Source organism: Falco naumanni, chromosome 8 (assembly GCF_017639655.2).
Source record: "Falco naumanni isolate bFalNau1 chromosome 8, bFalNau1.pat, whole genome shotgun sequence".
NCBI classification, from domain to species: domain Eukaryota; kingdom Metazoa; phylum Chordata; class Aves; order Falconiformes; family Falconidae; genus Falco; species Falco naumanni.
The window spans coordinates 5562365-5583936 of NC_054061.1; the positions used below are offsets into that span (position 1 = coordinate 5562365).

General features: G+C 45.0%; 2 protein-coding genes across 8 annotated transcripts in view; both read right to left on the reverse strand.

The window, feature by feature from the left end:
- COL23A1 (collagen type XXIII alpha 1 chain) overlaps positions 1 to 1871 on the reverse strand; it is a 184680-nt gene extending 182809 nt beyond the window's left edge. The window contains exon 1 of the mRNA XM_040603911.1: positions 1850 to 1871. The gene's annotated coding sequence lies outside the window, so the exon portion shown is untranslated. The remainder of the gene's footprint in view (positions 1 to 1849) is intronic.
- Positions 1872 to 9707: 7836 nt separating this feature from the next.
- CLK4 (CDC like kinase 4) lies at positions 9708 to 21250 on the reverse strand. 7 transcript variants are annotated; one of them, XM_040603553.1, is made up of 14 exons: positions 21123 to 21250; positions 19067 to 19126; positions 18279 to 18430; positions 17022 to 17247; positions 15725 to 15815; positions 15259 to 15325; positions 14228 to 14344; positions 13958 to 14124; positions 13762 to 13856; positions 12493 to 12622; positions 12078 to 12160; positions 11528 to 11607; positions 10135 to 10222; positions 9708 to 10060 (listed from the first exon to the last, which is right to left on the reverse strand). In XM_040603553.1, exons 2-14 carry the CDS (start codon positions 19118 to 19120, stop codon positions 9923 to 9925), a joined length of 1488 nt encoding a protein of 495 aa, XP_040459487.1. In that variant the 5' UTR covers positions 19121 to 19126; positions 21123 to 21250; the 3' UTR covers positions 9708 to 9922. The 7 variants fall into 7 exon arrangements, with proteins under 7 accessions (XP_040459487.1, XP_040459486.1, XP_040459488.1 ...); XM_040603552.1 differs by having other exon boundaries at positions 18279 to 18436; XM_040603554.1 differs by lacking the exon at positions 19067 to 19126 and having other exon boundaries at positions 18279 to 18436; positions 21123 to 21237.
- Positions 21251 to 21572: the final 322 nt, after the last annotated feature.

Here is a 21572-nt window from a genome sequence, read left to right on the forward strand (position 1 = left end):
CCCCATCCCCTCCACAGGGAGAAATTTTCTTTTCCCCAGGGGCTGCTTTTTTGACACACACGGGCAAACTGGAGCTTAGCTGTGAATTTGCAACCTGGTGTAGCTCTGCAGCAAATGCCAGTGAGGGTCACAAGCTCTCAGGCTGTTTCTAGACCAAGCTCTTTGACTACCAACCAGAAGGCAATTCAAGCCTTCTTCAGGAGAAGGAGGAAAAAAACCCACACACATGTAAAGGTTCCTTTGATTTGCTCAAAAAATAGCCAAAATGCTTCACAACCGGTCAGCAGCACACCCTCGCCTTAGCACAGTGCTCCGCTCCCCAGCGGTGGTAGCCAGGAGCAGCCACGGATGCAAAATTTCCTCCTCACCAGGAAATCACTTCTCCTTCCTTCGGCTCACAAACTCGTTACTGATGACGGTAATGAGTATTTCAGCAGCACGTGGGAAAACCTTCCCCCTCCTCTCTTCCCCCCATCCCTCAAACATAGCAACTGGCAAATCCAGTGACCCGGAACAGAATTGGGACTTTCCTGGCCACAAAGGAGCCTCTTCAATCCCAATTGCTTTCTGCAGAGCAAAGGAAAAGCCTCTTGACCACTTAAGCACATCAGTAGTGCCCCGGTTGCACAGAACGGAGCAAGACGCAGCCTGCAGAGCTCCGTGAGGCTGATGGCTTGGTTGGGTCTGTGCATCAGAGGGGAGAAAACTGATTTGGCCACCCGAAAATAAGCTGAAAACAAGCATGGTTTGAGTCTCAGCTGACGCGGTTTGGTGACAAGGCAGCAAGGCGTACGGGACATCCATAGCAGCGTTCTGCTAGAAAACCAGCAAGTACAACTGCAGCCGCACATTTAAAAGCATCGTTACTGAAATGTTTCCGAGGTTATTATGCATAAACTTATGGGCAAAAAGTCCATCTTTTTTGTGCTGTGAGTATGGACTAATGCTGTGTGTTCTGGTAGGATTCGTATCCAGGGTGGCAGGAAAAACTCAGACTGACCATTTGCCTATTATGCATCTACACGTAGCACTTAATGTTGGGGCTTTTTTTCTTTAAACCCAGAACTGAACTATCTGCTGCTTGCAAAGCTTTGTAACAGGCCTATCCGTTCTCCCCCATCAAAGCACTGCACATCTTTCACCCATCTTCTGCTACTTCTGTGGAAAGGAATAATAATAAAAAAAAAACAACAGAAAGGAAAAGGCTTGAAGTGCCTCAGCCCAAAGTCATTCATGCCATTCAGTATGACAGCAGCGCACTTAACGGAGCATTTCTATAAATGAGATTCCTTTACAAACTAATCTAAGCTGTTTATTGTTTCCAAGGAGCATGCACTTCCACAGCAGAACAGGAAGTTCTGACAGTTTAAGAAGTTCATTAAACTCTGGGAGGAAATTTAAACAATCAGTGACAGCTTTCGTACAGCAAGGCAGCGCCGGAGAACTCGCTACCCTCCTAAAAGGCAGAGAGGCTGCAGCTTTTAATTATCACACTTGCATTAAGCCCCAGCGATTTTGTTACTACTTCTAAATTGTTTTGGCCCAACACCCAGGGCTCACAACAGAGTGAAGCCATTCACTCTTTTATTCTTATAGCCAAACATCGCTTTTGTCCAAACCTCAAACTCCTTTATCTGTAAACAGGCCAAAGCAAGGCAACGGATGAAGTTAACACTCTCAAGCACAACAGAGTGCTTCAGCGTGAAAAAAAAACAACACTTCTTAAGGCATTTTCCTTGTTACGGAGGAATATATAAAATAGGAGAGGAGGAGCTCAGTGGTGTCGGTGCAGCGAGCAGGCGGCTCCCGGGCAGTCTGGCGTGGGCTGTGCCGGTACGTTTGCACCTACCTGGGGGGCACATGCAGTCTGATGGAGCCTCTCTCGCCGTCCGCAGCTTTGCTAGTCCTTCACCCAGTTTCTGTTTGGAGGAGGAATAAAAACAGCCACTTAGAAAACACGTTATATATATCTAAACGTGGGTGCCACGTGCATGCCAACAGCCAAACCATCCAGCACGCCTCCTTCCAGTGAGAGGTAATGGTCTCATCCTGTGGCCTTCAGCCTCTTTGGGTAATACCCCGTGCCACAGTAGCACACAAAATATTAAATGTTTCTTAGTGCTACTTAGCAAGTCTGCAACCCTCGCACAGGGCAGGCAGATTCCTACACGGCCCAAAAGCCCCGTGGGCTGGACTCATCCTGAGCAGCTATTACCATCCCGTGTTCAGATGTCAGCATCATCTTGGCGGGTTTGGTGGCAGGAGAAGCGCTGGGGAGAGCCCCTCTGCTCTGCCACAGCCCACCCCACACAGGGCAAATGCCCTGGCAAAGCCCCACTGCAACCGCCAGCAAAGCTGCTCCCAAACACCCTGCAGCTGACATAGCAGGGTGGTATCTGCACAACAGAGATGACCTGATTTGGCTGATTTTGTACTTAAAATTCATGCTATGCAGGCTCCTACAGGTTTCCTTAGGAGAGGGATGAGGAAATGACGGCCAGTGGGGTGGGCACAGCCAGCGAGATGGGGGTGCTCACCCACCCCCGGGTCCACCCAAAGCCCCGTGTTTCCATCTCCACAGTGAAAAACTCGTCAGTGGGGCAACTAGAACACGTCAAAATTCACAACACTAAAGCAACGTGGCATATTGCAGACAGATGTGAGTGCACTCTGCCTGCTCTCTAAGCCAACCAAAATGTTTTGCCTGCATTTAGGACACTGCCAAGCCCAAGTTAATAAGCCCTGATGACAGGTAAGTTTATTAGCTCAGGCACAGCGCTCCGTGGCTGGGGCAGCCCAGCAAGGGTGGGAACACCTCATCCGCACCCACAGTCGTCGCCTTCAGGACTCAATGCCCTGTCTCACCTAAAGCATTTACCGAGAGGAACCAACAATCTGATAATTTCAAAAGAGAGAAAATTCAAAGTACTTATTCAATTAAGGGTGTCCAGGCTTGAATTTTATACAGCTGATGACCCAGTCTATGTTCAAATATTTGAACCCTGTGGACTATTCAGGAATTAGGCTACCTGTGAATTAGGTTATCTTCCTTTTATTCCGGGGATTAAGTACTTTTATCTCTTGCTGAAATCTTACGCATTCCTCTCCTAGCTGCTTGGGTGTGATGCTAAGAGGTCCTGAAAGTATCAACACTGTTTCATAGCACCTGACAGAGAAGTTGTTCTACGGGAAGTATAAATACCAGAACAATCCCAGCTGCCTTCTGCAAAACAGAGGCTTTCCTTGAGAAAGAGCAGCAAAAAAAGTATCTAAAGAGACTTTTCTGACAGCCACCTGCAGTCTGAATGTTAGAGAGTGGCTCCATTTTTATCTGTTTATTTTTAAAGTAATTTGGATGATAAAGATGCTCGAGGAAATGAAAATAAGCTCTTCCATCCTTTTAGTTCAGCAGGCATCACTGGGAACAGCAGAGGAGATCTGAATCCTGGAGCGAGGCCTCTGTTCTCCCATTGAATTGTTCTTGTCATGAAACTGATTAATCTGGACACTCTCTGCCTACCACGGACAATAAATCCTTTGTGAACGAAACGGTCCAGCTTTGTTTACAACAACTGGATGCTTCTATAATCCTCCCATTCCCATTTTCCCTCCGGTATGAAAACGACACGCTTCTCGTTGGGGCTTCTGACGGAGAGCAAGTGGAGATGCTGCCACGTTCAGACCGTGCCGTTGGAAACGTTTCGGAGGGCATCAAAGCAGAACCCTGCAGCACGTCCCGCTGAAGGAAGAGCCAAGGGAAGGGCAAGGTCCTGCCATATTAAAATCAGCAATTTCTCCAAAGTTAGACGGATGCCTGTCACAGGGCCAGAAACTAAATCCGAGTTGTCCAAACTGGCTTTCTTTGCCTTAACTACACGCTCACCCTTTCTTTATTGTTTCCTATCCTCTTTTACTTGCCAAACATTTAAACATCCCTAAAAGGAACAGAGCCAGCATGCTGATGTTGTATTTGCTGCTCTTTATACACAGCTTTGCGATAAATTACAACAGCAAACCCCTAGACTGGTGGATGGAGTAATGTTTTTTGGGTAGTAACAGAGAACAAAGTATGCTGGGTCATGCACAGAGAGCGTATGCAGCTTTGGTTTCACTTCTGAAATATTGTGGTAAACTTCAAAGGAGGACCAACGCAGAATTTAACAAAAAAACTGACCCCAGCCATCTGTTGAAGTTCATGACAATGGGAATATTCTCTGGCTCTCCAGAAACTCTCAAGCACGGAGAGGACAGAACTGCCCGATGAGCGAGCGGTCTTATGTGACGGAGAGGAGGCTGGTCAAGAAACAGTTTCTGAAACCTCAACATCAACAAAGAAGTTCATTTAAAATTACTATTAATGGATAGCACAATCGCTACCACGCATTCCTTGAATCTGTTACTCGTTTCAAAATTTGTTTTCAGTATCGACAAAAGTTTGGTCGTACTAAACGTTTCAACAAGCTCACTCTTGCATTAGAAACCCAATTATGTGGTTTTGCTTTATTTTCCCCTGTACAATCTCCATCTGAGCGTTCCCAGTACAAAACAAGCTTTCCACACTTAACTAAATCTCAGCAAGAGGTTGCACATGATCTTAGGCAGTGCCACAGAAACCATTCCCATTGCTACGCACATTTATTGGAGTAATTGGAACAGAACCGCTGCCACGACTGGCAGGCTAATTCCTGCCTGGAGAAAACACGTTAACTAGATTCTGTGATTATGCCTCGCAGGCACCCCTCTGGTCTGGTATTCAGGGTTTTCAGAAAAATATTTTTTGGCATTTCCCTTTTATCAAGGCACATCAATGCAGCTGAGTTTCCAGGAGAATGGACGTGCGGCGGCGGTTCCTCACCAGAATTCCAGCAGTAGCGGGCAGCACGAGGGACCGAGGGACCGTCTCGCCGTCCCCCCGGAGCTGCCTCCATCCCCCCTGGTGTCCCCAGAGCTGCTCACAGCTGGAAGGCGCTGCGTGCAAACACATTTTTGCACGATTGAGGCTTCACGGCTGTGACAATTGTAATGCAGCGCCGTGTTGTGCACCCCAGTCTGGCCATTAATAAAATCCCAGTATAAAACCTTCCCAGATGTTGGGATCAATCACTCGGCAGTGTCCTGCGGCAGCCCCGCAAGCCGCTTGGAATCTTGCTGCACTTTGTGAGCCACTGTTTACACAACCCCAGCAACCCAACTGCGGGAACCTTCAAGGGATGGGAGCCCTCCCCGCCTCCCCACCTGGAAAAAGCCCCTCAAGGGCTGCAAAAAAGAACTTCAACACCGGTGTCCAGGGAAAACAGAACCCTGGGATCAAGCGGACTACTCCCATGGGAGATTTGGTTTAGTTCTGGAGAAGGGCATCCGCGTGGATAATTGTTCTCCAAGTAGGAGAAATCTTTCGGCACGGAAATCTTTACTGAGTAATTCTAGAGATCCCCGGGACTGACGGTGAAGGCACTAGTTGCTGGTCTTCTCTACCTGCCATGAATCAGTTCAGAACTTCTGGGGCACATGATGCGTCCCAACAGACGGTCCCGATAACCGGGATCACGTTCATAAATTTCTAACAAAGAAATTATAGTCCGTTACATCAAATGTAACCAGTACCTAAGGACTCGGGTTACCTTTGCCAGTGAATGCAATGAGGGGAAAAGCCACATGTCCCCCGACATCAAGCTGCTGGCCTTTGCCCCCGGGCACCCGCCGCTCCGGCCCCCGCGGGCTCTGCCCCGCAGCCCGACTGCTGGCGCCGGCAGCGGCACGGGGACCGCGCTGGGGAAAGGGAGACGGTGTCCCGGGGAGAAGAGGGGCCGGTGCGGCGGGGAGCGAGCCCCGGGCTGGCCGTGCCGGAGCGCCCCCCCCTCCCCGAGCTGCCGGTCCCGCCGGTGGGGGCTGCGGGGCCGTGGGGGGCTGCGGGGCTGAGGGGCCGCTGGTGCCGCCGGCCCGTGGGCGCTGCCCGCCCGCGCCGCCACTCACCTCGCGGAAAAGCTGCTCCACGCGTGGCTGCAGCGCGTCCAGCAGCGGCCCGTGGCCGCCGGCCCCCCGCTCCTCCAGCGCGGCCAGCCGGCCCTGCAGCTCCGCCGTCTTGGCGCCCAGCAGCAGGCAGACGGCCACGGCGGTCAGCGAGAGGAGCAGGCAGAGGGCGGAGGTGGCGGTGCCCGCCGCCGTGGCAGCGCCGCTGCCCACGCTCATCGCGCCGCGCTCCGCGCCGCTGCGCGGGGTCCCGCTCGGCTGCCGCGCGCCTGCCCCCGGCGGCGCATCCAGCGCCCGCCCCGTGCGCTGCGCGCCCCGCCGCGGAAGTGGGGCCGGCAGCTGCGGAGCGGCCGCTCTCCTCCGCTCGCCCCGCCAGCCCGGGTCTTAAACGGAGGAAGCGGGGGGTGGCGGCTCCCCCGCCGCCTCCCCCGCGCTGGGGAAGGGGGGATGCTCCGAGCGCGGCCCGCCGCCCCCCATGGGGGATTACGCGGAGCAGACCCCACCCCCGCTGCCCGGCCTCCCGCGGGGACCGCTCCCCCCGCGGCGCTGCGCTGCGGGCGGCCGCGGTGCGGGGCACGGCCAGAGCCGCTCCGGGGCGCAGGGTGCTCGGCAGCGGCGGGCGGCCCCGCTCCAGCCGCCGGGGCGGGCAGCGGCCGCGCAGGGCAGCCCGCAGCGCAGCGGGCGCCCTCCAGCGGGAGCGCGGCGGCCGGAGCGCGGCCCCCCCGGACAGCGGCCGGCCGGGCGCTGCCGGGGTCCCCGGTGCCACCACGCGTACCCCACCAGCCCCAGGGAGCCCGTGGATGAGAGAAACCAGCCACGCTCATGCGGAAGCACCGCGCCCCCCAGGCCGCGCCAGCCGCCCTTGCCCTAGCCTCGCCGTTACCGACCGCGCCGCGGCGACTCTTCGCGTGCCTGCGATGCGTCCTCGGACAGCTGAGCGTCCGCCCGGAGCCGGCATACACATCCAAACATACTCCCGGCCTCCCGGCCACAGACCCTGCCCTTCTAGGAGTAATTCCGACTTTTAGAATAATGAGTGAAGCCTAGGACAGAGTTAGAAAACGCTACTGCGAGTAGTGTCAGTGTCTAGTGTATTAACACAACACACACACGTGCGCGGCTGCACCGCGGTGTTCAGTATACACACTGCTTTTCCATAGCCACTATCCCAAACCCGTTAGCCAGGTAAGTCTGTATCATTTACTAACAGCTATTCCCTGCCCTCCTCCACGTGCCCGAAGCCACAAAGAAAACTCCAGGTTGTCGTAAGCAACCTCTTTCGTTACCTCCTGCTCCCCCTCTCCTTCCGGAGCCTGCAAAGACTTTGCTTACAAGCTCTATGAGATTGCGCGCGCGCGCACACACACACACACACACACACACACACACACGGCACCATCACTTCAGGGGCGCTTCCAGGGTGCAAAGCATCTGGTCCTAGAACGTGTCCCTGTGACCTGAGCCCTCCTGACAACTGAGAGCGCTGCAGACGGTAGCAAGAGGCAGGAGTGATGGCTACTGCAGCGGCTAAGCCCCCTGCCCCCCAACTCCTAACGCCTTTCCAAGGAAGTCTAACCCTCAGCTCAGCCCTCACCCTGCCCGGCTCCTGAGGTTCGGGATCTCACATGGTTGCGCTTCAGAGGCAAAGCCTGGCCTGTTCACGGAGAAGGCAGCTTTATTCTGCCCCACCACCTACGGTCAGTAAAACCTGTACGTGACCCTTACGGAAATGCATACTGCTGGGCTGCCTGGCTGAACCATTGCGTTTCACCGATCGTATTTTTAAGGTTCAACAGCGAACATTCTCAAGTGCAGAGGAAGATGTGTACCGACCTCACACCAACAGCTATAAGCAGTTCGTATTAGCTTGATTCAAACACGTAAGGATTATAAACTGCCCTGACTGTATTCATATATTAACAAGACAACAGGGTGTGTGAGGATAAAAATCTCTTCCCCAGCAAGACAGAACCACCGAGGGCAGCCGGAGCACAGCCCCGTTACTGACAGACCCCCCCGCGCCTGGCTGGTGCTCAACTGCCAACAGCTCCCTGCTGCTTCAGCAGGGAGCCCAGGGACCTTGGACGCCTGCAAAACTGCTTGGCACCTGGCTGCAGATGCCATATTAGTCTTGATAGTGTGGGTTTTTTAAGTTTACTGGGGAAAGAAAGTGAATTTAAACAAGTTTTTATAATGTATCTGTCTAGCACGTATCTCCTTTACCAAGTGCAATGCATTTCAGGAACTACATCAAGGCTAGAAGCACTCCTTAAGCCACAGTAAGTACAGAGTCTTTCCCTTTCTGATTTTGATAGCACTGGTTTATAGTTACAGCTTTATAGTTATAGCAGCATATAAACTTTTTTTTACCCCCCATCTGCCTTTGATTTGCATTGCTCAGCCAAGTCCTTGCTTTGCCTCTGAAGGTACAGGATGGAAAGGGCTGTGGGAAGCAGCTTGCTCCTGTCCTCAGTCCTACCGAGCTGACCTGGACAGTACAAACTGTTACGTTCTCTGTCACACAGAGACAAAACAATGATGCAGACGTGAACATCCTAGGAAGGGGAGGGTGTCTATTATGAGATATAATCAGGCACAGGAGGGGGCACTGGTTACAGAAGATAAGCTTTCAAAGCCTGTCCCAGCTATATTCTACCGCCAAGTCAGAGATAGGCGCGTCTGGAGCCTCTTGCAAATTAACCCTCCTCATCAGTGGAACAAGGACATCAGTTTGAAATCTTACTGTGCATTAGGACTCACCCAGCAAGCACAAAACCTCAAGTCAGGCTCCCGTGGAGCTGAAACAATTTACTGTTTCCTACCCCTTAAGAAAGGCTTGCATGGTGAAGTCAGGACCAAAGTTAAGTGGCCAAAATTACCTTAATGCATCTCCAGACAGCCTGAACGAACCCCACCATGGAAGCTTCCCTCCCTCCAACTCTGCAAGCCTGCGTTAAACTGATGAAGAGAGCACTGAACAAGACCAAAAAACCATCAACTTAAAAACACGGAAAAGCAAAACCTATCAGTGCGCATTAATGGGGTTGGGAAAGCAGTACCATTTTCATCTCAACTCAGCACGTGAGTTCAGGAGTCACAAGTGGAAACCCATCCTCCTCCCGATACTATAGTCCGATGACAGTGTTTTGTCGGTTGCCAAGGTTACTAAATTTATCAGCGATTAGAGATCAAGCTCTACAGAAATATGTATCTGAAGACTTTTGAATGATCTTACTATTGCAAGAGAAAGGCTTAAATATGCCATGGTTCTGTGGCAGGCAGCATTCCTCTGCATTTTTCTCTAGGGGCAGCGCAATCCTTCTAAAACCTTTATCATGATAATGCTGATCCTCAACAAATCAACACTGAAAATATGAAATGTCACTTTTCAGACCTTAACCAAAACCCTACCTATAAATACGTAACATTGAAAGCATCAGGTAAGCTTCCAGAGACTAACTAGCCAGCCAGAGCATGATGCATGCTGTTTAACTGAAAATCTGTGAAAAAGCTGATGCACAAAAACCTGTTCTCAACCCTCTTTCAGGATGGTATAAAAAAATTATTGCACTGCATGATTTGGTAGCCTCAGCCCTTCAAATCTTTTATGACTAATAAAAGGAAGCTAGCTGAAAACATTAAGTGTTTTCAAAACAGGTTCAGTTATACCATCTCTTCATCTGAAGTCAAACACTTAATTAACCCCATTGAGGGGTGCAGTTTGAAACAGAAAACAATTTTCAAAAATGAAAATTACTTTTATTTCTCACTTTGATACCCATAAGACTACAACTGTTCAACAAGGTAAACTTAACAGTTATACAAAACATTTGTAAATATTTACAGACTTAACTGTACAAAATAATTTAGAGTTTACAAAAGTTTCATGCAAGCTCTGTTGACTGACACAGTCTAGGAAATCTCCTTGAAGAAGCATAAAAGATCTTTGTATTTATTTATTTAATGGTTCAAAAAAAGGATGCTGCAAGGCTTCATCAAGAGTAATTCTTTTGGCTGGATCATATTCCAGCATCCTGCGAACAAGGTCAAACAGCCTTTGATGATCTGTGTCTTGGCAATGCATGAATTCCTGAAAGAAAAAAGGAAGTAATTTAGATCTTTTGCAACTGCAACTAACAAAATAATGAAAAGGCTGTCTCCTACCTTTAAAGGCTTACAGCGTCTCCTAACATAGCGTCCTGCAGAACTGTGCTCATCCCAGTCCAATTGGTCATGGTGGAAGTAATGCTTTCTGCATGGCGAGGAAAATAATTTTAAGATAGTGTCAGCACATGAAGTGGGCAGATGCCTTTCTAAGAAGTTTTGAAACACCATAAAAGTGTTCCTGCACACCCCTCTGCATTTGGGAGCTAACATCTGTTTAAGCAAATACTTATTCACAGAGACCCGTTGCCTTTATACTACCATTGTCACAATATTTAGAAAACAGGTCCTTCAATATTCCAGTCAACAAAGCAGCCACTGAAAACATCCTTTCCATTACTGGCATTTAAAGAGATTGATGCTTTCAGGTATTCCAACAGAACAACTTGGGCTCATCTGCCAGTAGCAAGAAGACAACTTGTCAATCTATCAGCTCTTTAAAAAACGTTTCTTATAAAATCTGCAGAGTTTAAGTGGTTAGCAACTATCTAACAAAATGACATAATCCCGAATGTCTTGAAAAAGTATAAGATGCATGAGACTACCAGTGCAAATTAAGTTCTGAGAAATTCACACCTCAACATCAGATTAATACTGCTACGTCAGTAGCACTTTATTTTTAAATACCCGAATCTATTCCAATTGCAGCTTTTAAGTTTCTTCTCATTTTTCAAAATGCATTATGAATCAGTTGAACAACTGTAATAAACTAAATACAACACCCAACCCAGAACTACTGCAGTTCTACTATAACATGAGTTACAGGATTATCTAGGATTAGCTGGCAAGAGGACAGCTTACTGCAGAAAGAACGGGCCATCAAATCTCACATACTCTGGATTCTGCATGTATGGGGGCTAGGGGAGAACCCTGGGCTGGCTGCTTCTCCTTGCAATGGAAGGGGGAAACTTCTGCTGCATGTAGTTATCTTTGAGGAAGAGAGAAAGATCACTGAAGTAAATGTCTGAGGGGTACGAAGGGACGGGGGAAGAGGCTGGCAACTGTGTTAGCAAGACAGGACCCTCTTTCTTCTCAGTATAAATCTTCTGATGGCAGCAAGTTCTTTATTCTCATAGTTAATAGAAAAATGGGTGTCTACTGTTCTGCTGATCATAGCAAACTTCGTTTTAAAGACTAAAGAACATTCATACTCAGTTACTGTTCAAGAGGTTGGCACATCTTGGTGGCTGGCAACTCAGACTAAAACCAGAAAAGAGGACTACTGTCAACTATTTAATGCACCTAAATCTGACACAATTTCTTGCAGTAAACTAACAAGAAGCCTGGAACTCTTTGTTCATCTTCAGAAACTCACAGCTAACAATGGAAACTTTAAAATTTCTCTTGTAACAGGAAAATATTAGGCACGTTACTACTTCTGTCATGAACTCACCTGGATTTCTTTATCATGTGAGCTGGCAGAGGCCCTAGTATTCTTTCCATCATTGCCAAGTGTTCTTTACTATCATGCGTCTGCGTGGGAAAAGCAATGAATATACTTAACACATTTTTCTACTCTCAGCCGCTTGGTAACAACACTCATCTATTAACAAGATGTTTGCCAGAGTACTGTCACAGTATCTTTATACATTATCACATTAAATTATTAAAAATAGATTATGCAATGCAGCTTGTTATATAGCACTTTTCAGTTAAGAGTCCCCTGAACAACAGAGTTCATAAACCAAGTTTTGTAAGAGTGTGTTTTGTTTACTCTTCATTCCAGCAGTATCTTCAGACTCTAGACCGGCTTAAACAGTCTGAAGGAGATATCCAAGGCACCACATTTTCATACACGTATGCTGTCTTTACAGTGTCATCTGTGTAACCCTTAAAAAGCCTGTGAGCTTATGCCTTTTACAGTAACAGTTAAGTACATGTCATTAAAAGATCAAAATCAGTAGCCTGTAGCAAAAACGTTCTATTTAATTTTATGTACATACCTGAAACACTGTAAATCCCAGATAATACTCAATTAGAATACAACCAATACTCCAAACATCGCAAGGCTGGGACCATCCCAGGGCTGCCAAATAAACAAAGTTTGTTTTACTTTTTAATATATTCTCAAAACTTGTAATCCACAGAGCACATGCCCACTTTCCATGCATCTACTGATACCCATTTTCCCCTTCCAGACCTCACCCCAGACCTTTGTGGGAAAAAGTAGGAAAGGAACATGTTAGTTTTGTTTTTAGAGTATTTCTTCTGCTGTTTACCCTCAAGAACTCTACCATCGCCATCTGTGAGAAATGACTGAGAGTTGTTAGAACCATGAGCAACTACCCCAGTTTATGAAGTAAAGACATCTGAATGAACTGTAATTAACTGTCAGAAAGTTTACAAGTCTTTACTGACCTAAAATAACCTCAGGAGCTCTGTAATGCCTTGTAGACACTAATGTGCTGTGATGCTCATCATCAAAAGTTGCACTTCCAAAATCAACAACTTTGATGTCTGTGTTTTTTAAAGTGCGTTCATCTCGCTTCTGCAAGAAAATGAAAATGCTATTTGTTAGTATTTTTCAGAAGCATGCTTAAGCAAACGATATTCACATTATCTTGATTAATCTTCAAAATACCAGTTAACATAAGACACTAAAAATTAAACCTATGCAACAAAATACTCCTTCCAAATACATCAACTACTATTCAGCTCAAGCTCCAAGAAAGAGGAGCTGCTAACAAAGTGACTTAGTCTGAATACTCCAAACAGCTGAGTAAAGAAAGACCTTTCCCCACAGTAACAGAGCTCCTTTCCTCTTTTGTTAACCTTCAAGTTAACTTCAGTTAGCTGTTAACTCCGTCCTGTTTTTGCACCCACTGGTGCACACTCATTTATATAATTTTAGCTCTAAACCAAAAAAAAGATCAAGCCTTATGCATAAACTAGGGGCAGTGAAGTCCACACTGCTTCTCGGCCTCCAACAAGGTTTTATAGTTTGAAAAAAAGAGCAGCAACATAAAAAGAAATTTGTATTCTTGCCAGTGTTAGAAGTGATTTGTGCAGACAGGTTGATCCTAATGTTGTGTCTTAGCATTTTCTTAGATTTATAAGGAAGACACTGGTCAAGAAAAGTCTTACTCAGGGCTCATGCCAATTATAACACTGCCCAACGGCCAACATCACGTGCTGATGACAAACACGGAATCCATCTTAGCTATTATGCCAATGACTGCAAAACTGACAAGCACTTCAGATTCCAAGGTAATCGGATAGAAAGCAGATCTAAAATTCCTCTCAAACACGGGGATGTGTTAAAGAAAGGGATTCAAATGGGTTAAGAAATTTGAAGGCAAAACCCTGGGTAAATTCAAAGCCATTAATATAACGCTCCCTAGGAATGCCAGAACTTCATTAAACAGCAAAGAACTTAAGTAGTGATCAGATGAAACAGTTTAGTTTGAATAAGAGCAAAGTTACTTGCTTAGCAGAAAGTTAGTACATCTCAAAGAGCACAAAAAACATTTCTAGGAAATACAACTCTTATCACTTGATCTTTCTACACAATTCCCCACCTGCTTGCCACCCCCAGCCCCAGCCCCACCCCTGAAAAACCACACTAAACACAACTAAACATTCAAAAGTAGCCCAATTCAAGTTGGGAGAAACAAAGAACAAACTTACCATTTTGGCATTGTACTTCACTATGTAATCAGACTCCACAAACAAGATATTTTCAGGCTTCAAATCAGTATGAGTTAGTTTATTATGGTGTAAAACTACAAGGAAGAGAAACACCAGTATTCCATAATTAATACAGAAAATTCTGAAAAGGGGAAATAAAAGAACATACTTGGTAAGAGCACTGAGATTTACTTACAGTTTATAGACTGGCAAATTTGGTAAGCCATATTTCTAATGTCGTTAATATGAAATGGCAGAAAACTGTTTTCCTTAATAAAGTCATAAGTACTAAGACCCAGCAGCTCAAAAACAATGCAAACATGGCCATGATGATCAAACCATTCCAGCATCTGGACACAGCGACTTAAAAAAAGGAAGAAAAAAAAATATTAAGCAAATGAAGACCCAGTTTACTGAATAATTATCTTCTGCAAATCCTTAGTACGCTGACTAATTTTATACTTACAAAGTGCTGCTTGGATCCATGGTGTTTAAGTGTTCCAACACCTGTATTTCTGAACGGGCTGCTTCCCGGTATCTGCCAACATTTTTCACAATTTTAACTGCTACATGCATTCCTCTCCTTTAAAAGAAAGTAAAGCATTGCAAACTGAATCAATTATTGTTAAATACTTAAAACTCTATTTTAATCAGCTCTATTTTAATCAGAGAAACACAGGAAGATTAAAGTCATGGAGATTTATGAATACTGGATACTGGAGTACTGTGCATTTAGAAAAAATTTGAAGAGTAATTTGATTATGGAGTCTGACAAAAGAAATTTACAGCTCGACCAGCTGTAAGCAACTGCTTTCAAGCAATGCTTTCACCATGCATTCTGACATACAAGAACCTAAACTGTTTTCTCAGCATCTCAGCACATCATCTTCTAAAAGCCAAGTCTCCCAAAACAATTCTGCACTCTTTATATACCCTCACATTCTCCAGTTATGGCAAAAGCACTTGTAGAACCAACAGAGAAATATAACTAAGCAAATCCTAGCTCTCCCTCTTTAACAAAGGCAGGTGACATCTACTTAGTAGTTTGCACCATGTGGTTATACAGCTCGTACAGGAAAAAAACCAACTTAGTTATAAGACAAACATGGTTCAGGCAATTTATTGCTAAAGACAGATTCTCAAAAGCTTAGAGGAGAAACAAAGTACTTCTCTATATACCATCTTGTATAAAGTCAACACCATTCAAGGGCCTTTCACAGGGCAACAGAAAAAAAAACAAAAGGCATTAATAGTACTGGAAGAAATAACTGAAGAACCTTAAAAACTATCAGGGACAGGTGTGGTATCACCTGAAAATCCTTGAAAATTCTGAACTACACATAAGCTTACAAGGTAGCTCTCAGAAACAGTGTAATTACTTAAATATACTGCAACACTATTTGAACTGCAACCTTCTTGTAAAAAAGGTCTCTGATCTTTGATTTCTGAGTGAAGCGGTGTCTTTTGTCATGAGATCCATTTATAACCAACACTTACATATCATGATCTATGCACTCCACTACTTTTCCAAAAGCTCCTTCTCCTAAAGTTGCAACAATTTCATCTAAAAAGAACAAACACAAGTTAGAATTATAAAACTACTTAAACAAGAATGAATATTATTAATGTAGACTTAAAAAAGTGCCATTACAAAAGCATAATTACTTAAAATCTCAGCATCTGAATGCATTATTTTATTGGACAGGTGTCATAAAAACAGTTAGCCAAAAAAACTATCTCTTGCTCTAATCTCAAGATTCAAGTTCATTTACTAATTGGAACTTTTTGAACACAGTATTTAAATTCTACAGAAAAGAAGATATGCAAAAAAACAAAAAAGCACAAAAAAAACAGAACAAAAAGAGCAATGAAGATTTCTTTATCCCCCCTCCTCTGACATACTATTCTAAACAGATTTTTTTTGCTGAAAAGTTTTTTAAAAGTGTTGAAAAATGTTCTATACATCTTGCTCTTAGAACGTCTCCACTTTCACAGATCAGGTGACCCTCCTCATCATCCTCTACACTCCTGGATCTTTTCCTTCGGTGACTCTTCTGGAAACGGCACCAAGATCGTCCAGCCAATCAATATATCAGAGTGAATTCAGGGCAGAATACGCAATTCATTCAGCGGGGAGATATTCAGGCATTCAGTTACACACCAGGCCACGAACAGTTGGCAGGAGCAATTTCAAATTCAGTCCCCAGAAATTCACAGGGCACAGTTTATGTTACAGAAGAAAAACATGGCAAGGAACAGATTTTCAGATAAATACTTAAAGTGATAAAAGCAACAGAAAAAACAACACAATTTTGTCTCTCAAACAGTGGCTTAATTGAAGACAGATTAAGACTGCAACATAGCTATTTCTAATACTTCGCTAGCAAACAGCAAAAAACCAGTATTTATTTACATATCTAAGCTTACAGTCAGGTGAAATGTTTCTATTTTTAAAACTTACAGTTCATGTAATCTAAATATAAAAAACTAAAAAGTAATTTTACTTCCCTCACGTTCGGAGAGAGAAGAAAAATTACTCCGAAGTCCTTAATTCACATTGTATAATCTAATACAACTTGCTGTTTCTACTGCAGAAATATGATATAAAACACCTGGAGCTGAAGATATATCAGTGGGCATCATGCCAATACTGAAAAATTCAGAGAGCATGCCTTCAAAGAAGGCAAGCAGCAAGCTTATCCCAGCTTCAGTAAGACATTAGCTGCCATTAGCCAAGCACATGGCTTATCAAAGTTTTCTGGAATCAGGTGTAGAATTGTTCTTATCAATTTACCAGACATGCACGTTTCATACTTCCAATTAAGCTTACATTAAAAAGGCATGTCACTTCAATTACTTTTAGCAATAGGATGGATGGCACCTCACATTCTACCTGAAAAAACACAGTTCGCTATGCCGTAAAACTAAAAAGTGACAACTGTACTTTGAAATAGGATAGTTACCTGTTTTCAATTTCAAGATAACATTTTTCATATTAATCCCAGTGATCTTAACTATCAGCCACCTGTGTCCCGTGTATAGCTAGTACTGACAATAATCCCACCCCCCACCCAACGCTCTGATCCAAAAGTTTCAACTAAGAACACATTCATATGCTCACAAATGGACTCAACTACAAATCCTTTTTTAATAATACAGTATTTCTTAAAGTACTGTGATCAGGAACTGAAGTTCTAGCACTCACTTAAGAAGTCTATTACCACTAATTCATTAATAATAAAGTTAAAAATTACTCATACCGAATGTGATTGGTGACTGGAGCAATGATGTCTCTTATGCTTCCTTTTATGACTACTTTTCCTGCTCCGACCAGAGGATTTGCTATAGTGGTGATGGTGACTCTTTTCATAGTCTCTGTGATAATGCCTGTGGTCATATACTTCACAGAAGTCATTTCTGTATTCCTCAACATATCTCCGGTCATGATGGTCTCTTTCATTTATGGCTCTATCGTCCAAATAATGACTGAAAATATATTTTAAGTGAATGTTCTCCACTTCAAAAACTTGAGGTTCCAACAAGATAAGTGACTTGAGCTGAGTTACAGAGTTACATAGTATCCGTCTTTACACCAAGAATGTTTCTAATTGACTCCCTCCCCAAGAATAGTGGAGCTTTTAAAGTTCCTTTATTAGGAATCTAACAACATTGCCAGTCTCAAATACACAGCGGCCATCCACACAAACAATATATAATCTGTCCAGTTTGCACAGTAAACAAGAAACTCAATAGGAGAAACACTTCCTAAAATATACTGAGCAACTCCATTACAGCCTCCTAAATCACAGATTAAAACACCAGATACAGCAATAATCCCCTTCTACACTTTCAAAGCTCGGTGTTAAAAAACAAAACCTGGAGACTAAGAGAAGCAGCATTCTTAGTGCACTGCATTAAACATTAAAAACCTCAGAGTACCTGGATCACGGATCTTCTGCACAGAAAAAAACCAACTTTTAACAAGCTGCTGAGGCCAAGAGCCCCCACGTTGCTGTACACCTACCCCTTCCAAAATTTTTTAAGCATAAGCTCTTAGAAGAATTCCATGGGATCATCTTCTCAACGAAAAAGAATAGAAAAACACATCCTTCCAGTGAAAGCAGTGTGGGAGAAAAAGCAAACCATCTCCAAACCAGTAAGAAACTCATACTTACCATTGCATAAAACGATTAAACAAACATTCTCTTCCGTTAGTTCACATTAAGTAAATGAAAAGGCGTACTTTTTACTTGAAGTTTAATATCCAATGCATTCAATACCAATACTTAACCGACAACAGTGAAACATACTAGTAACATTTACTTGGTTTTATTAAAGAATTTCTATTTAACAATTCAAGTACTGTGCTAACAAAACCAACTACTTCTTAAGCTCATCTTAAGTGAGCCAAACCTTAAGGAATTGCCAAGTCTGGGCCCTTTAAAACTCTTATCCTCAAAATGTTTCATTTTAGACGTGATAAAAACATTACTGCTACTCAATTCAGAATCTTATACCTTTCTGAAATGTGATTTGGTTTATAGCGCTTGCTTTCTTGTCCACTGCTGTGGGACCTTTTCCTGCGTTTACGGCTGCTACTGTGCTTTCTTTGATCCCAGCTCTTTCTGTCATCCCATTCAGGACAATGCGATTGTTTTGAATGCCGCATCTGCCACTGAAAAAAAACACAAATCAACAAAACCACATAAAAGACAAAAGCATTACACTAGTATTTATAGATGCAAGTCAACTACTGTAGTCTGATCAAATGTAACAAAACCAGAAAGAACCATTTCCTCAAATAATTATTTTTCCTCAGCTTCCCTCACATATTATTTTGGTCTGGGAGCAGACATGGCTTTCTCCTCCTAACACTGTTACAAAACACAAATCAAGATTAAATAGGCCAACTCATCTTCACTTAATAGCTTCAAACATGTCATTAAAGCCTGTTTTAAATAAACTCTCAAGTGACTAAACAGAATAATTTCCTTAAAGTCTTTGTTGGAGAGAGACCTTAATCTTCAAACATCCTCTCCAATATAACCTGGATTTAGTTCTTCATACTATAGTCTGCATCAGTTACTACATGAAAGTCAAACATGGACCATCAGTCCAAAAACGTCTCTCAGATGTATTTAAAGATCCCTGTTAAACAGATACTTCTTAAGTTTTAGCAATAATCACAGTGAACTCACATAACTTTGCAGTACTATGAGCCAACCCACAACTTTTGAACCCTATTAGCATGCAAACGTATGAGGGTGTTTTACAATTCAGCTGATTCACCAAAGACAAAACCCACCAGCTTCCGTTGCTGGGTGTTATATGCAGGAATTCTGTGTTCAAACAGGTACATGCACAACTGAAAGAAAAAAAAAAAGTAAAGTAAAACACAGCTGCAGAGTTGTAGAGCATAACAAAACCTGCCGTTATTTGTTTATTCTTCTTTGCCAGAAGTGCTTGAAAATAAGAATAAGCTTATGTATCTATTGCAGTATATTCTGAAGAATGAACTAACACAGGACAAGAAGTTGTTTCCATTGCAAGCAGTGTCAGCAAGAAAAGTTTAGAAACAAAGATCGCACTAAAAATAACCCACGATTGTATAAATTTACACAGAACAATGATGGCTGTCTCTATACCGACTGGAGGCGTTAAGAAGGAAACTTTGAGAACATGTAAATGACAGGCCTGTTCTGAAAAAGGTCTTCTGATACTTATAATATTTGTGACAGACTGGTAGTTGAAAAACACCACACGCTAGACATCTGCATCAGTTTTTTACAGGTATCTTTTTAAAATACAAATACCATGTAAACAGAATGACAAACAGCAAAAATGACGGGTACATCCTTTTGAGTCAGTCATGATTCTAGGTCTCCCAAAAACCTTACTCACTTATGATACATCAACAAGAAATTAAAATACTAATGTGCTGAATGACAGACACCACAAGGATCAAGACAAAATTAAAACTGATTAGTGTTCAATTTACATGCCTGAATTTCTTCTCTTATGCAGCTCCCAAACGATTTTCCTTTATTTTCAATCTGCATAAATCACAAAGCACCCTCAGGTTTCTGGTTATTCTACTTCTGAGGTGAAAAGGTCCACATATACTCAGTTATAGGTGAATTGAGGATTTTACTTATGGTTGCCTTTTTTTTTTTTTTCCTTCCCCATTTGGCAGAAGGCAGGCTACACTAAAGACTCTCTAGCGGACAAATACCTAAATAAAACCACCTTTAAAGTGTCCTGCAGAGGGGGGCTTAGGGGTGTACGGCATGACCACACTCAAGCTCGTACAGATTTACTGGAATTAAGAAGCTGCAAATTCTGTCCCTAAAGTAGCCAATGAAATGCAAATAAGGGGGAAATCGTTAAGAGTCGGTCTGTGTAAGACCCAAAGCGGCCACGATCCATTTTACGGTAGGAGCCACCTTAAGATTTTTTGACTATTATGCACTCCCTCTAAATTTATGCACCGAAGCACTTCACTTATGTAATACTGACAGCTGACACGAACATATGCATTCCTATAGTATGTGGTCCAAATCCATATCACAGGCCGTTTTCACTCCCACATTTCGCCATAAGGTTTCCCAAACAGGAGCCACCGACCTTTTGTAAAAGTTCCATTCATGAAGGGCCCCAGGAAGGCCACAAAAGTCCTGTCGTAAGCTGCCTGCACTGCAATTTCTAAATGTCTCTCCTCCAAAACTTGGCTGGCTGCAGGGACTGGAAGAGGTCAAAGGCTTATTCCTTTGAGATGACTAAAGTCCGCCGCACCAGGCCGATCTGAGCGTGTGGGGTACAGCCACGCAGGAGTAGGTCCCACAGCAGACACCCACTACCCCAGCCCACAGTCACAAAGTCCACTTACACGCCGGTCTTCCCTCGGGAGCATTCTAGAACCGAGAGTGTATGTGTGTGTAGTAAGGGCTCGTCTGCGCTGCCCTCTGGGGAGGCGCAGCCATGTTCGTGCAGGCCGGGCTGAGCAACCGACCTGCGCGGCCCCCACACAAGCACCCGCCGCACACGAGGCCCCACCTCTGCCCACCACAGCCCCCCCACCGCCCGCAGAGCCCCCCTCCGCCACAGGAGTCCCTGACCGGGGGGGGTGGGGGTGTCGTGTACTCAGGCTCCCTCCTCCTACCTTAATACCGCCTCAATAAACCCCTCACGCAGGCGGTGGAGGGGCTGCTCCCTGGGCCGCGGAGACAACGCAAGCAGCCACCCCCCCTCCCCCCCAACCCTCCACTTCCCCGCTGCTTCGCACCCCCTGGAAACAAAAGGGAGAGAGAGAAAAAAGGAAAGATGAAAAGAGCCCGAGGAAAAAAGCCGCTTCCACCACTTACAGCTGAAAAAAAAGGCGAGCGAGCCCCGTCTCCGCCCTGCGCACAGAAACAAAATGGCGGCCACGACCAAGCGCGGAGAAACTGCTTCCTTCGCTCCTCCCTCTCTCTCGCGGGTTCGGTGCGGGGTGACGTCACACGCACGCACGGCGGGCGGGCGTAATGGCCGCCCCCTAGCGGAGGGGGGGGGAGGGGAAGAGCCGAGCCACCGCCCCCAGGCCGCCGGCGCGCTGAGGGAGCGGGGCTATGGCTGCCTGGAACTGGGCCTGGGCTGCTCTCGGGGGAGTCTCACGGGGGCTGAGGCCGTGTGGGTTGGGGACCCCGGTTCACGCAGTGCTTCAGTAGGCAGCCCGGGTTTGGAGGCCGCCAGCAGCTGCAGGGCGGCCCTCCCCCCCCACCCCCGGGAGCTCTCTAGGAGTCACACTACCAGTTAATTCCTCCTAATGAGTGCAT

Excerpts from the sequence above, each read along its gene's own strand:
- CLK4 (XM_040603552.1), bottom strand. The coding sequence starts at position 19,120 with ATGTACCTGTTTGAACACAGAATTCCTGCATATAACACCCAGCAACGG. Across the intron at positions 14,125-14,227 it reads ATGGATCCAAGCAGCACTTT|TCGCTGTGTCCAGATGCTGG; the intron begins GTAAGTATAAAA and ends CCTTTTTTTAAG. Across the intron at positions 11,608-12,077 it reads TGGGATTTACAGTGTTTCAG|ACGCATGATAGTAAAGAACA; the intron begins GTATGTACATAA and ends TTTCCCACGCAG.